This window comes from Oncorhynchus mykiss, chromosome 32 (assembly GCF_013265735.2).
Source record: "Oncorhynchus mykiss isolate Arlee chromosome 32, USDA_OmykA_1.1, whole genome shotgun sequence".
Taxonomy (NCBI): domain Eukaryota; kingdom Metazoa; phylum Chordata; class Actinopteri; order Salmoniformes; family Salmonidae; genus Oncorhynchus; species Oncorhynchus mykiss.
In genome coordinates, this window is record NC_050572.1 from 2,982,255 (window position 1) to 2,996,362 (window position 14,108).

The 14,108-nt window shown below is 45.6% G+C and overlaps 1 protein-coding gene across 1 annotated transcript in view; it reads left to right on the forward strand.

Moving 5' to 3' along the window:
* The window catches only part of angpt2b (angiopoietin 2b), a 61,945-nt gene extending 52,111 nt beyond the window's left edge, over positions 1 to 9,834 (forward strand). The window contains exons 7-9 of the mRNA XM_036971624.1: positions 2,999 to 3,165; positions 7,586 to 7,716; positions 8,488 to 9,834. Of these exons, the coding sequence (XP_036827519.1) occupies positions 2,999 to 3,165; positions 7,586 to 7,716; positions 8,488 to 8,648 (459 nt within the window). The 3' untranslated portion in view covers positions 8,649 to 9,834. The remainder of the gene's footprint in view (positions 1 to 2,998; positions 3,166 to 7,585; positions 7,717 to 8,487) is intronic.
* Positions 9,835 to 14,108: the final 4,274 nt, after the last annotated feature.

A 14,108-nucleotide genomic window follows, 5' to 3' on the forward strand; every position in this document is an offset into this window, starting at 1 on the left:
TCACTAGACCTTAAACACAAGATGGTATGTTCACTAGACCTTAAACACAAGATGGTGTGTTCACTAGACCTTAAACACAAGATGGTATGTTCACTAGAACTTAACACAAGATGGTATGTTCACTAGACCTTAAACACAAGATGGTATGTTCACTAGACCTTAACACAAGATGGTATGTTCACTAGAACTTAACACAAGATGGTATGTTCACTAGACTTTAACACAAGATGGTATGTTCACTAGAACTTAAACACAAGATGTCAACCAGATCTTCTTTGGTAGGTCTGTGTAAGAGTCCTTTTCTGTAGTATTTCACTGAAATAGTAGTCAGAGGCTGGGTTGTCTAAGGCAGACTGTTTCACATTGCGTTCATCTCAACACAAGTATTTTTCCGTGTGTCGTTCAAATATCTAACATCATTTGTTTTAAATAAAGTCAGACTTTTATTTCAGTGTGTTATCGTGGACAATTCTCAGAGTGTATGAGAGAACGTCATTTATTTAGTTTGGGAATCTGTTTTTGTCACAAGACTTCATCCAAAATCAAGATAGCAAAGTCTCTGAATCACAGGTGGGTTGGGGGGGTCAGTGGTCCAGGGGTCAGTAGTCCAGGGGTCAGTGGTCCTGGATTCATCCCTCTGACTAGACAGCAGGTTTCAATGAATCTAAGGCGGGGTGGACGAGAGGTTTGGAGAGGGTTTAGGACTGGGGAGGCGTGGGATACAGACGGATCTGTGATCTGGGATGACCCTGGTTGTTTTCGTAGGCCAACCCTCTTGTTCCTCTACGACACTCCCTGTTGTTGCACCTGCACTCTCTCTGTCCCTCCCTGACGGTGTCCGATCCCTACACACACTCACCACACCATATCAGAGGCTCACACAGACAGACAGACAGACAGACAGACAGACAGACAGACAGACAGACAGACAGACAGACAGACAGACAGACAGACAGACAGACAGACACCTCGATCAGATCACATACCCCCCTCACACAATTGAATCAGTCACTTCAGACTCAGGGGGCTTTCTGACATGAAAGGACCGACTGACCTTTCTGAGGTGGTCAAGAGATCCCATGTAGAGTACTGGGGGTCATAGGGACTAGTTAACAGGACCAGTAGAGATCCCATGTAGAGTGCTGGGGGTCATAGGGACTAGTTAACAGGACCAGTAGAGATCCCATGTAGAGTACTGGGGGTCATAGGGACTAGTTAACAGGACCAGTAGAGATCCCATGTAGAGTACTGGGGGTCATAGGGACTAGTTAACAGGACCAGTAGAGATCCCATGTAGAGTACTGGGGGTCATAGGGACTAGTTAACAGGACCAGTAGAGATCCCATGTAGAGTGCTGGGGGTCATAGGGACTAGTTAACAGGACCAGTAGAGATCCCATGTAGAGTACTGGGGGTCATAGGGACTAGTTAACAGGACCAGTAGAGATCCCATGTAGAATACTGGGGGTCCTGAGAGACTAGTTAACAGATCAGTAGAGATCCCATGTAGAGGACTGGGGGTCCTGAGAGACTAGTTAACAGGATGTTAACTGTTTGTCCCAGCTTTAGATCCTGCTGTAGTAGGGAAATCCCAAGTGTTTCCCAAATGCCACCCTTCTCCCTATATAGTGCACTACTTTTAACCAGGGTTCATAGGTGGCCCATAGGACTCAAGTCAAAAGTAGGGCACTATATAGGTAATAAGGGTGACACGTTGGACTCAATCGCAATGTTGTCCAATACTCGGCACAAACTGATCTTTGATGTTCTCACTGCCGTCAATAGTCATGATATACAGAAACGACACACGGAAGGGAAATGCATGATTCTCTTTGAGATCCTTAAATCACAGTCTGAGGATACGAGAGACTGTGCTTTTGGCTGTTTGATGAAACCAGTTGCTGATTCACTTCCTTCTGCTGCAGATTTAATTGTTTGGTTTGGAAATGGAATAGTCAAAAAATGGATCGCGCCACAAACATGCTTTTTCAATATATTTTTCTCAAGAACAATATTTTTACAAGTGGATGATAAATATTTGGCCCCAGTCAGAGCGTGGGAGTATGGAGTTTTAATGTCAGAGTAAAATCAGGCCTTCTGGACAGATATTAAACGCTCCCAGACCTCATTCTCACATTCACGTAACCAACAAGAACTGACAGACAGAGACCGACCAAGGAGAGAGTGAGAGACAGAGAAATGCAGGGACTAACTGTTTATTTTTTTTTATTTGATTTTTTACCTTTATTTAACTCGGCAAGTCAGTTAAGAACAACTTCTTATTTTCAATGACGGTCTAGGAACAGTGGGTTAACTGCCTGTTCAGGGGCAGAACGACAGATTTGTACCTTGTCAGCTCGGGGGTTTGAACTTGCAACCTGTCTGTAGGAGGTCAGAGATATACCAGATATACAGGGACTAACGGTCTGTAGGAGGTCAGAGATATACAGGGACTAACGGTCTGTAGGAGGTCAGAGATATACAGGGACTAACGGTCTGTAGGAGGTCAGAGATATACCAGGACTAACTGTCTGTAGGAGGTCAGAGATATACAGGGACTAACTGTCTGTAGGAGGTCAGAGATATACAGGGACTAACGGTCTGTAGGAGGTCAGAGATATACAAGGACTAACTGTCTGTAGGAGGTCAGAGATATACAGGGACTAACGGTCTGTAGGAGGTCAGAGATATACAAGGACTAACTGTCTGTAGGAGGTCAGAGATATACCACATATACAGGGACTAACGGTCTGTAGGAGGTCAGAGAGGGATTGTCAGAAGTTATCAAGTTATTAACATTTGCTCATTCACTTTCCTCAGTCAAAATAATGTAACTCTTTACTCATAATATTCCTCATGTCTCTTCATCTCTCTCAACAGTAGAATGACATTCACATCTTAACACATCTCTGTTGATGTCATCTGTACCCTCGGAAGCGATGTGAGTCATATGACCCTTCGTTCAGTTTGTCCTCTTCCACTAACCGTACCCTTTGCAGGGTTTCGGGGATCCCTCGGGAGAGTACTGGGCAGGAAATGATCTCATCCATCTGCTGACCAGCTCCCAGGAGTACAGTCTCCAGGTGCAGCTGAAGGATGACGAGGGGAACGAGGCCTACTCCCACTACGATCACTTCTATATAGACGCAGAGGACAAAAACTACAGGTACCAGCATGCAATGCTCCCATTACGATCACTTCTATATGGACGCAGTGGACAAAAACTACAGATACCAGCATGCAATGCACCATCCCACAGCAGGGAAGGCCAAGAGTCAAATCAAATCAAATATTATTTGTCACATGCTTCAAAACCACCTGTGTGGACGAACAGTGAAATGCTGACCTCCCAACAATGCAGAGAGAAACAAAAGGAAAATAATGACTCAAGGAATAAATACATTTTAGAGTAATGATAACTTGGCTATTTACAAGGGGCACTACTTGTACTGTAGGTAGGGGTAAACGATAGATAATAGACAGTAACAGCAGCATATGCGATGAGTCAAAAGAGTCAATGGGTTAACTAACTGTTTATCAGTCTTGTTTATCAGTCTTATGGCTTGGGGGTAGAAGCTGTTCAGGGTCCTGTTGGTTCCAGACTTGGTGCATCGGTACTGCTTGCTGTGTGGTAGCAGAGAGAACCGTCTATGGTTTGGGGGTAGAAGCTGGTCAGGGTCCTGTTGGTTCCAGACTTGGTGCATCGGTACCGCTTTCCGTGCGGTAGCAGAGAGAACAGTCTATAACTTGAGGTCGGATTGCGGGTTCATAGGGAACGAAGTCCATATTTCTCACACTTATACTAAGTGAGATTTTATCCTCAATCAGTCTTACTATTGTGTTAAAACTCTTCTGACATGTTAAGCTCTTAGAGCTATGTCTCAATCAGATCCGAATCAGGAAACTAAGTGGAAGTAACCCTGATTCTCGGGAGAGTTTGGTAAATAGTTGTGTTTCTGAAAGGCATATATGACCGGAGGTAATTGAATGAACCTGTAACCCTGGCAAGTCATCCAGCATGATCCACACTTTAACTGAGTCCTTCCCTTCCTTATCGCCGGGTTGAAAGTAAAAGGACGAAAGAATAGATAATGTGATCTGTCTAGAAAAATTTGATGGAGTGTTTGAAAATGGCTGGAGGTATTTGACACAGTGATATTCTTTGTGATGAGTAACAACGTTACCTCGACATTTAGATCCAGGATTATCCTTAAATTACCTAAAATCCTACAAAGTTACCTAGACATTTAGATCCAGGACCATCCTTATTAAATGACCTAAAATCCTCAGTGTGTTGACGCAGTATTCATCCTCCTCTGTGTGTGACAAGCCCCCTGAATGGTGTTGGTGTTGGTGAGCTGTCAGATCTGTTGCCAACATCTGCTGAGCAGCACTCCATCTCACCTCGTTGTGTATGTGCTAGGTACATTATCATGCTGAGAACACTTGCTCTCCGCTGGTTTTCCTCTCCAGGGTTGGGTTCATTTAGGGACCTCCCCAGCCAGAGGCCTGTGGTGCTAGGCTTTTACCCAGCCAATGCAGCCCCTACTCGGCCAAGGCATCCCCTTCTCAAGCTTTCTCTGGCTAATTCAACCTCTTCTCTAGCTTTCTCTGGCTAATTCATCCCCTTCTCAAGCTTTCTCTGGCTAATTCAACTTCTTCTCAAGCTTTCTCTGGCTAATTCAACCTCTTCTCAAGCTTTCTCTGGCTAATTCATCCCCTTCTCAAGCTTTCTCTGGCTAATTCAACCTCTTCTCAAGCTTTCTCTGGCTAATTCAACCTCTTCCCAAGCTTTCGCTCGCTAATTCAACTTCTTCTCAAGCTTTCTCTGGCTAATTCAAACTCTTCCCAATCTTTCTCTGGCTAATTCAACCTCTTCTCAAGCTTTCTCTGGCTAATTCAACCTCTTCCCAAGCTTTCTCTGGCTAATTCAAACTCTTCCCAATCTTTCTCTGGCTAATTCAACCTCTTCTCAAGCTTTCTCTGGCTAATTCAACCTCTTCCCAAGCTTTCTCTGGCTAATTCAAACTCTTCCCAATCTTTCTCTGGCTAATTCAACCTCTTCTCAAGCTTTCTCAGGCTAATTCAACCTCTTCTCAAGCTTTCTCTGGCCAGTAAAACCGATTATCTAGCCTTCTCCACACAAGGCAACCCCTTATCCATATGTAACCCCTGCTCTGGACCAGTCCAGTCACCCAATTACTCCAACCTCTTCCAACCATCCAACCAAGGAAGGCCAACCCTTCGCCCAGTGTTTCCAAGCCAAAGCAGCATCTTCTCCAGCCCCCTCTCCCATCTGTCCCTGTAACTAAGGCAGTCAGACCCATAGCCAGCCCCCTCTACCATCGGTAGCTAAGGCAGTCTCATATCCATAGCCAGCCCCTCTACCATCGGTAGCTAAGGCAGTCTCGTATCCATAGCCAGCCCCCTCTCCCATCTGTCCCTGTAACTAAGGCAATCAGACCCATAGCCAGCCCCCTCTACCATCGGTAGCTAAGGCAGTCTGACCCATAGCCAGCCCCCTCTCCCTTCTGTCCCTGTAACTAAGGCAGTCAGACCCATAGCCAGCCCCCTCTACCATCGGTAGCTAAGGCAGTCCGACCCATAGACAGAGGGGAAGAGTCAGGCAGTTAGACCCAGAGGGGAGGAGGAAGAGGAAAGGGAGGCGGAAGAGGAGAGAGAGGAGGGAGGAGGGAGGAGGGAGGAAGAGGAGGAGAGGAGGAGGAGAGGGAGGAGGAGAGAAGGAGGAGAGGGAGGAGGGAGGAAGAGGAGAGGGAGGAGGGGAGGAGGAGAGGAGGATGAGGAGAATGAGGAGTCCTTAGAGGTAGGTGTTTAGTCCCAGGGTCCTTAGCTTAGTGATGAGCTTGGAGGGCATTATGGTGTTGAACACTGAGCTGTAGTCAATGAACAGCATTCTCATGTAGGTGTTCCTTTTGTCCAGGTGGGAAAGGGCAGTGCGGAGTGCAATAGAGATTGCATCATCTGTGGATCTGTTGGGGCGGTGTGTAAATTGGAGTGGATACAGGGTGTCTGGGATGATGGTGTTGATGTGAGCCATGACCAGCCTTTCATAGCATTTCATGCTACATATGTGAGTGCTACAAGGCAATAGCCATTTAGGCAGGTTACTTTTGCATTCTTGGACACAGGGATTATGGTGGGTCAGGGAGAGGATGAAAATGTCAGTGAAGACAATTGCCAACTGGTCAGCGCATGTTCTGAGTACATGTGCTGGTTGCCCTGCGGCCTTGTGAATGTTAACCTGTTTAAAGGGCTTACTCACATCAGTGATCACACAGTCGTCCGGAATGGCCGGTGCTGTCATGCATGGTTCAGTGTTGCTTGCCTCGGAAGTGAGCATAGAAGGCATTTAGCTCATCTGGTCGGCTCGCGTCACTGGACAGCTCACGGCTGTGTTTCCCTTTCTACACCATGATAGTTTGCAAGCCCTGCCACATCCGTCGAGTGTCAGAACAAGTGTAGTAGGATTCAAATGTGATTTTTGTACTGTATTGATGCTTTGCCTGTTTGATGGTTCGTCAAAGAGTGTTCCAGGATTTATTATAATCGTTCAGATTAGCCTCTTCCTTTTCCCATCTCCAGTCTCCACTAGCCGGCCTCTTCCTTTTCCCATCTCCAGCCTCTACTAGCCGGCCTCTTCCTTTTCCCATCTCCAGTCTCCACTAGCCGGCCTCTTCCTTTTCCCATCTCCAGCCTCTACTAGCCGGCCTCTTCCTTTTCCCATCTCCAGTCTCCACTAGCCGGCCTCTTCCTTTTCCCATCTCCAGTCTCCACTAGCCGGCCTCTTCCTTTTCCCATCTCCAGCCTCCACTAGCCGGCCTCTTCCTTTTCCCATCTCCAGTCTCCACTAGCCGGCCTCTTCCTTTTCCCATCTCCATTCTCCACTAGCCGGCCTCTTCCTTTTCCCATCTCCAGCCTCCACTAGCCGGCCTCTTCCTTTTACCATCTCCAGCCTATCAGACTGTTAAATAGTCTCCACTAGCCGGCCTCTTCCTTTTCCCATCTCCATTCTCCACTAGCCGGCCTCTTCCTTTTACCATCTCCAGCCTATCAGACTGTTAAATAGTCTCCACTAGCCGGCCTCTTCCTTTTCCCATCTCCAGTGTCCACTAGCCGGCCTCTTCCTTTTACCATCTCCAGCCTATCAGACTGTTAAACAGTCTCCACTAGCCGGCCTCTTCCTTTTCCCATCTCCAGTGTCCACTAGCCGGCCTCTTCCTTTTACCATCTCCAGCCTATCAGACTGTTAAACAGTCTCCACTAGCCGGCCTCTTCCTTTTCCCATCTCCAGCCTATCAGACTGTTAAACAGTCTCCACTAGCCGGCCTCCGCCAAGTACCCTGACCTGAACCTTAACCACTTTTTTAGCCGGCTTCCACCCGGTACTCTACCCTGCACCTAAGAGCCTGCTGCCCTACTGTTGGAGCTAGAAACACAAGCATTTAGCTGCACCTACGATAACATCTGCAAATATGTGTACGATTTGATTTGATTTGGACCGACTTAATCTGGGCCTGGAAAATGGGCCCTATGTGTTGACAGTTCTGGTCCGTTCCCTCTCCCAGTCTCCATGCCCAGGGGTTCAGTGGTACTGCTGGTCGCACCAGTAGTCTGACCCAGCCTGGGACCCAGTTCAGCACCAAGGACCGAGACAACGACCGCTGCTCCTGCAAGTGTGCCCAGATGTCTTCTGGAGGTATTCAGATCCCTGCTTCATCTTTCTCTCTTTCCCTACTTTCTATCTTTCCTCTCACTTCCTGTTTCATCTTTCTCTCTTTCCCTACTTTCTATCTTTCCTCTCACTTCTTGTTTCATTTTTCCCTACTTTCTATCTTTCCTCTCACTTCCTGTTTCATCTTTCTCTATTTCCCTACTTTCTATCTTTCTTCTCACTTCCTGTTTCATCTTTCTCTATTTCCCTACGTTCTATCTATCTTTCCTCTCACTTTATTTTCATGACTTCCTGTTTCATCCTCATGTAAAGTAGTACATGAACCTTCATGAAATCACTTTTTATGACCTTTGACCCATTTGACCACACAACCTGCTTTTCCCTCTTTGTTCCATTCTCTCTCCACTAGGTCCTAACCTCTAATCCCTGACCTCTGCCCTCTCCACTAGGTCCTGACCTCTCCCCTCTCCACTAGGTCTAGGTCCTGACCTCTGCCCTCTCCACTAGGTCCTGACCTCTGCCCTCTCCACTAGGTCCTGACGTCTGCCCTCTCCACTAGGTCCTGACCTCTGCCCTCTCCACTAGGTCCTGACCTCTCCCCTCTCCACTAGGTCCTGACCTCTCCCCTCTCCACTAGGTCCTGACCTCTGCCCTCTCCACTAGGTCCTGACCTCTGCCCTCTCCACTAGGTCCTGACCTCTGCCCTATCCACTAGGTCGGTGGTTTGAGGCGTGTGGTCCCTCTGCCCTCTCTCTTCTTGACACTTAACCTCTAACCCTCTCCCCTCTCCACTAGGTTGGTGGTTTGAGGCGTGTGGTCCCTCCAACCTGAACGGTATCTACTACGCTGGCGTCTCCAACGTGGTCCGTTACAACGGCATCAAGTGGTACTACTGGAAGGGCGCCAGCCTCATGGCGACCATGACGACCATGATGGTTCGACCCGCAGGCTTCTGAGGGATAACAGCTGCGATAGCTGATGATTTCAAAGGGGTAGCGACTGATGACATCACCCTGACTGACTGACTGATGAGCGAATAATGAAGTTTGACAGACATTTGGAATACGATATTTGAGTGGCGATTTTAGAAATGTTTGATTGATGGATATGTTTAAAGGTTGTTTTTTTTTCTCCAAAAATGTATTCTGTTGGCCTCCCAAGTGGTGCAGTGGTCTAAGACACTGCATCGCAGTGCTAGCAGTGCCACTAGAGATTCTGGGGTCGAGTCCAGTCTCTGTCGCAGCCGGACCGCGACCGGGAGACCCATGGGGCGGCGTGCAATTGGCCTAGCATAGTTTGGGTTAGGGGAGGGTTTGGGAGGTCCTTGTCCCATCGCGCTCTAGCGACTCCTGTGGCGGGCCGGGCGCAGTGCAAGCTGACACGGTCGCCAGGTGTACGGTGTTTCCTGCGACACATCGGTGCGGCTGGCTCCCGGGTTAAGTGGGCATTGTGTCAAGAAGCATTGCGGCTTGTTCTGGTTGTGTATCCGAGGAAGCACGGCTCCCGACCTTCACCTCTCTCTTCACCTCTCCTGAGTCCGTACAGGAGTTGCAGCGATGAGACAAGACTGTAACTACCAATTGGTTACCACGAAATTGGGGAGAAAAAGGGGTATTAACATTTTAAAAAAAATGTGAACATGTATTCTGTTTTAGAGATTTTTCCCACTAAAATGGCACATAGGCAACAACTTAAACATGTGTTTTCTAATGTAATTGTACTGTGACTTCAGTTATTTGTTGTTACAGCCTGATTTCTGAATGGATTAAATATATTTTTTCTCAACCATCTATGTACCATAACAACAAAGTGAAAATTATGTTTTTAGAAAAATGAAATACAGAAATATCTCATTCACATAAGTATTCACACCCCTAAGTCAATACTTAGTAGAAGCACCTTTGACATCGATTACAGCTGTGGAGAAGTCTTTAAGAGCTTTCCACACCCATTATTCTTTTCAACAATCTTCAAGCTCTGTTCAATTGGCTGTTGATAACCTTTTCCACGTCTTGCCGTTGATTTTCAAGTAGATTTAAGTCAAAACTGTTACTATGTCATTCAGGAACATTCACTGTCATCTTGGTAAGCTACTCCAGTGTATATTGGCCTTGTGTTTTAGGTTACTGTTTTAGGTTACTGTCCTGCTGAAAGGTGAATATGTCTCCCAGTAGCTGGTGAAAAGCAGACTGAAACAGGTTTTCTTCTAGGATCCTGCCTGTGCTTAGCTCCATTCCATTTATTTTTGTCCAAAAAACTCCCCAGTCCTTAAAGATTACAAGCATACCCATAACATGACAAAACTATGCTTGAAAATATGGAGAGTGGTACTCAGTTATGTGTTGTATTGGATTTGCCCCAAACACAACACTTTGTATTCAGGACAAACAGTTCATTCCTTTTTTGTTACCTTGTTGCAAACAAGATGGATATTTTGAAATATGTTTTATTATTTTCAACACTAACCTGTCATTTAGGTTAGTATTTTGGAGTAACTACAATGTTGTTGATCCATCCTCAGTTTTCTCTTATCACAGCCATTAAACTCTGTAACTGTTTTAAAGTCACCATTGGCCTCATGGTGAAATCCCTGAGTGGTTTCCTTCCTCTCCAGCAACTGAGTTAGGAAGGACGCCTGTATCTTTGTAGTGACTGGGTGTATTGATACACCATCCAAAGTGTAATTAATAACTTCACCATGCTCAATGGGGATATTCAATGTCTTATTTTTTTTACCCATCTACCAATAGGAGCCCTTCTCTGTGAGGCACTGGAAAACCTCCATGGTCTTTGTGGTTGAATCTGTGTTTGAAATTCATTGCTCGACTGAGGGGCCTTACAATTATCTGTACGTGTGGGGTACAGAGATGAGGTAGTCATTCAAAAATCATGTTAAACATTATTATTACACAGCGAGTTCATGCAACTGATCATGTGACTTGTTCAGCACATTCTTACTCCTGAACTTACTTAGGCTCGTCATAACAAAGGGGTTTGAATCCTTACAGTATTGACTTTTCATATATATTTAATTTGTAAAATTAAAAACAAAAACATAATTCCACGTTGACATTATGGGGTATTATGTATGACACAAAATCTCAATTTAATACATTATAAATTCAGGCTGTAAACACAACAAAAATATGGAAAAAGTCCAGGGGTGTGAATACTTTCCAAACGTTATGGATAATGATCTATTGAAGCTTAGTGTCTAGAGAACTTTAACAGGAACTCGTTCTGTCTGTTTCCTGCTCTGCCAATCAGAGGTGATTGTAAAACCTTTTTTTTTTAATGAGATAATTATCCTCATAAAAGTGCATGTTTTTACAAGCATATTTACTTTCCCAACTGTACAAAATAAAAATCATTATTTTAAAAGAGAATAAGCGGTCTTTGGCTGCCTCTACTCCAAATACGTTTGTGTTACTTTGTCACCGTTTCCAGTGTGTTACATAGAGAACCAGGAGATCTGCTCAGGGTACTACAGAGGTCAGAACAGACCCCTTCTCTAAGGCTACTACACCCCTTCTCTAAGGTTACTACAGAGGTCAGAACAGACCCCTTCTCTAAGGGTACTACAGAGGTCAGAACAGACCCCTTCTCTAAGGGTACTACAGAGGTCAGAACAGACCCCTTCTCTAAGGGTACTACAGAGGTCAGAACAGACCCCTTCTCTAAGGGTACTACAGAGGTCAGAACAGACCCCTTCTCTAAGGGTACTACAGAGGTCAGAACAGACCCCTTCTCTAAGGGTACTACAGAGGTCAGAACAGACCCCTTCTCTAAGGGTACTACAGAGGTCAGAACATACCCCTTCTCTAAAGTTACTACAGAGGTCAGAACAGACCCCTTCTCTAAGGGTACTACAGAGGTCAGAACAGACCCCTTCTCTAAGGGTACTACAACCCTTCTCTAAGGGTACTACACCCCTTCTCTAAGGGTACTACACACCTTCTCTAAGGGTACTACAGAGGACAAAACAGAGCCCTTCTCTCAGGGTACTTACTCTACTCTATCCTCTACTCTCTCCTCTACTTTCTTCCTCTCCTCTCTCCTCTACTCTCTCCTCTACTCCTCCGCTTTCTTCTACTCTCTCCTCTCCTCTCCTCTCCTCTCCTCTCCTCTCCTCTCCTCTCCTCTCCTACCCCCTAGGGGTATGGATATCTATGTGGCTGTAGTGTAATGTCAATATCATGGTATCTTCATATTATATAGTGGGTCATTATGTGTCAATAACATGGTGTCTTCATATTATATAGTGGGTCATTATGTGTCAATAACTTGGCATCTTAGCAGATGCTTTTATCCAAGACATCTTGCAGTCAGCCATGCGTTTCAGGGAAACAACACAAAGCTGATTTGAGTCTATCTTATTATTTGGTCGCATCACTGAACGATTCCATTACAATGATAACCAATACACTAAATGGAATTTCATATTCCATCATAAACAAATTACTTCACAGTTGTTGTTGTGGTTAGAGACTCCAGGCTCCTGGAGTCAGACTGGCGATGTGTCCTAAATCGTACCCTAATCCCTATTCCCTGTATACTATTCCCTATTCCCTGTTCCCTATTCCCTGTTCACAGTTCCATATTCCTTATTCCCTATTCCCTGTTCTCTATTCCCTGTTCCATATTCCTTATTCCCTATTCCCTGTTCTCTATTCCCTGTTCCATATTCCCTGTTCTCTATTCCCTGTTCCCTATTCCCTGTTCCCTATTCCCTGTTCCCTATTCCCTGTTCCATATTCCCTGTTCCATATTCCTTATTCCCTATTCCCTGTTCTCTATTCCCTGTTCCATATTCCTTATTCCCTATTCCCTGTTCCATATTCCCTGTTCCATATTCCCTGTTCCATATTCCTTATTCCCTATTCCCTGTTCTCTATTCCCTGTTCCATATTCCTTATTCCCTATTCCCTGTTCTCTATTCCCTGTTCCATATTCTCTGTTCCATATTCCTTATTCCCTATTCCCTGTTCTCTATTCCCTGTTCCATATTCCTTATTCCCTATTCCCTGTTCTCTATTCCCTGTTCCCTATTCCCTGTTCCCTATTCCCTGTTCCCTATTCCCTGTTCCATATTCCCTGTTCCATATTCCTTATTCCCTATTCCCTGTTCTCTATTCCCTGTTCCATATTCCTTATTCCCTATTCCCTGTTCTCTATTCCTTATTCCCTATTCCTTATTCCCTATTCCCTGTTCCATATTCCCTGTTCCATATTCCTTATTCCCTATTCCCTGTTCTCTATTCCCTGTTCCATATTCCTTATTCCATATTCCCTGTTCTCTATTCCTTATTCCCTATTCCTTATTCCCTATTCCCTGTTCCATATTCCCTGTTCCATATTCCTTATTCCCTATTCCCTGTTCCCTATTCCCTGTTCCCTATTCCCTATTCCCTATTCCCTGTTCCCTATTCCCTGTTCCCTATTCCCTATTCCCTGTTCCATATTCCCTGTTCTCTATTCCCTGTTGCCTATTCTCTGTTCCCTATTCCCTGTTCCCTATTCCCTGTTCCCTATTCCCTGTTCCCTATTCCCTGTTCCCTATTCCCTGTTCCATATTCCCTGTTCTCTATTCCCTGTTGCCTATTCTCTGTTCCCTATTCTCTGTTCCCTATTCCCTGTTCCCTATTCCCTGTTCCCTATTCCCTGTTCCCTATTCCCTGTTCCCTATTCCCTGTTCCATATTCCCTGTTCTCTATTCCCTGTTGCCTATTCTCTGTTCCCTATTCTCTGTTCCCTATTCCCTGTTCCCTATTCCCTGTTCCCTATTCCCTGTTCCCTATTCCCTATTCAGGGTTTCATAGGGCTGTGGTCAAATGTAGTGCACGACAGAGGGAAGACAGTATCTATGGTCCCTACTGCCAGCTGTGATTTAGCACACTATTAGCAAGTGTGTAGGAGGGATGTCCAGGACAATAAAACATTTAGTGAGAGATAGCATCGCGGTTACTGTATACACCACACACACACACACACACACACACACACACAAACACACACACACACACACACACACACACACACACACACACACACACACACACACACACACACACACACACACACACACACACACACACACACACACACACACAAACTAATATGCGCAGTGCCCTGAGCTAAGCAGGCTTATTGCAGCCTCCATGGACTCGATGAGTGATGGATGGCAGCACAGTGTGTGTTTATGAGTGTCTGTTTGTGTGTGCCCGGGTATCCATGGAGTAGGTTGTGCCAGGGTATCCATGGAGTAAGTTGTGCCAGGGTATCCATGGAGTAGGTTGTGCCAGGGTAGCCATGGAGTAGGTTGTGCCAGGGTATCCATGGAGTAGGTTGTGCCAGGGTATCCATGGAGTAGGTTGTGCCAGGGTATCCATGGAGTAGGTTGTGCCAGGGTATCCATG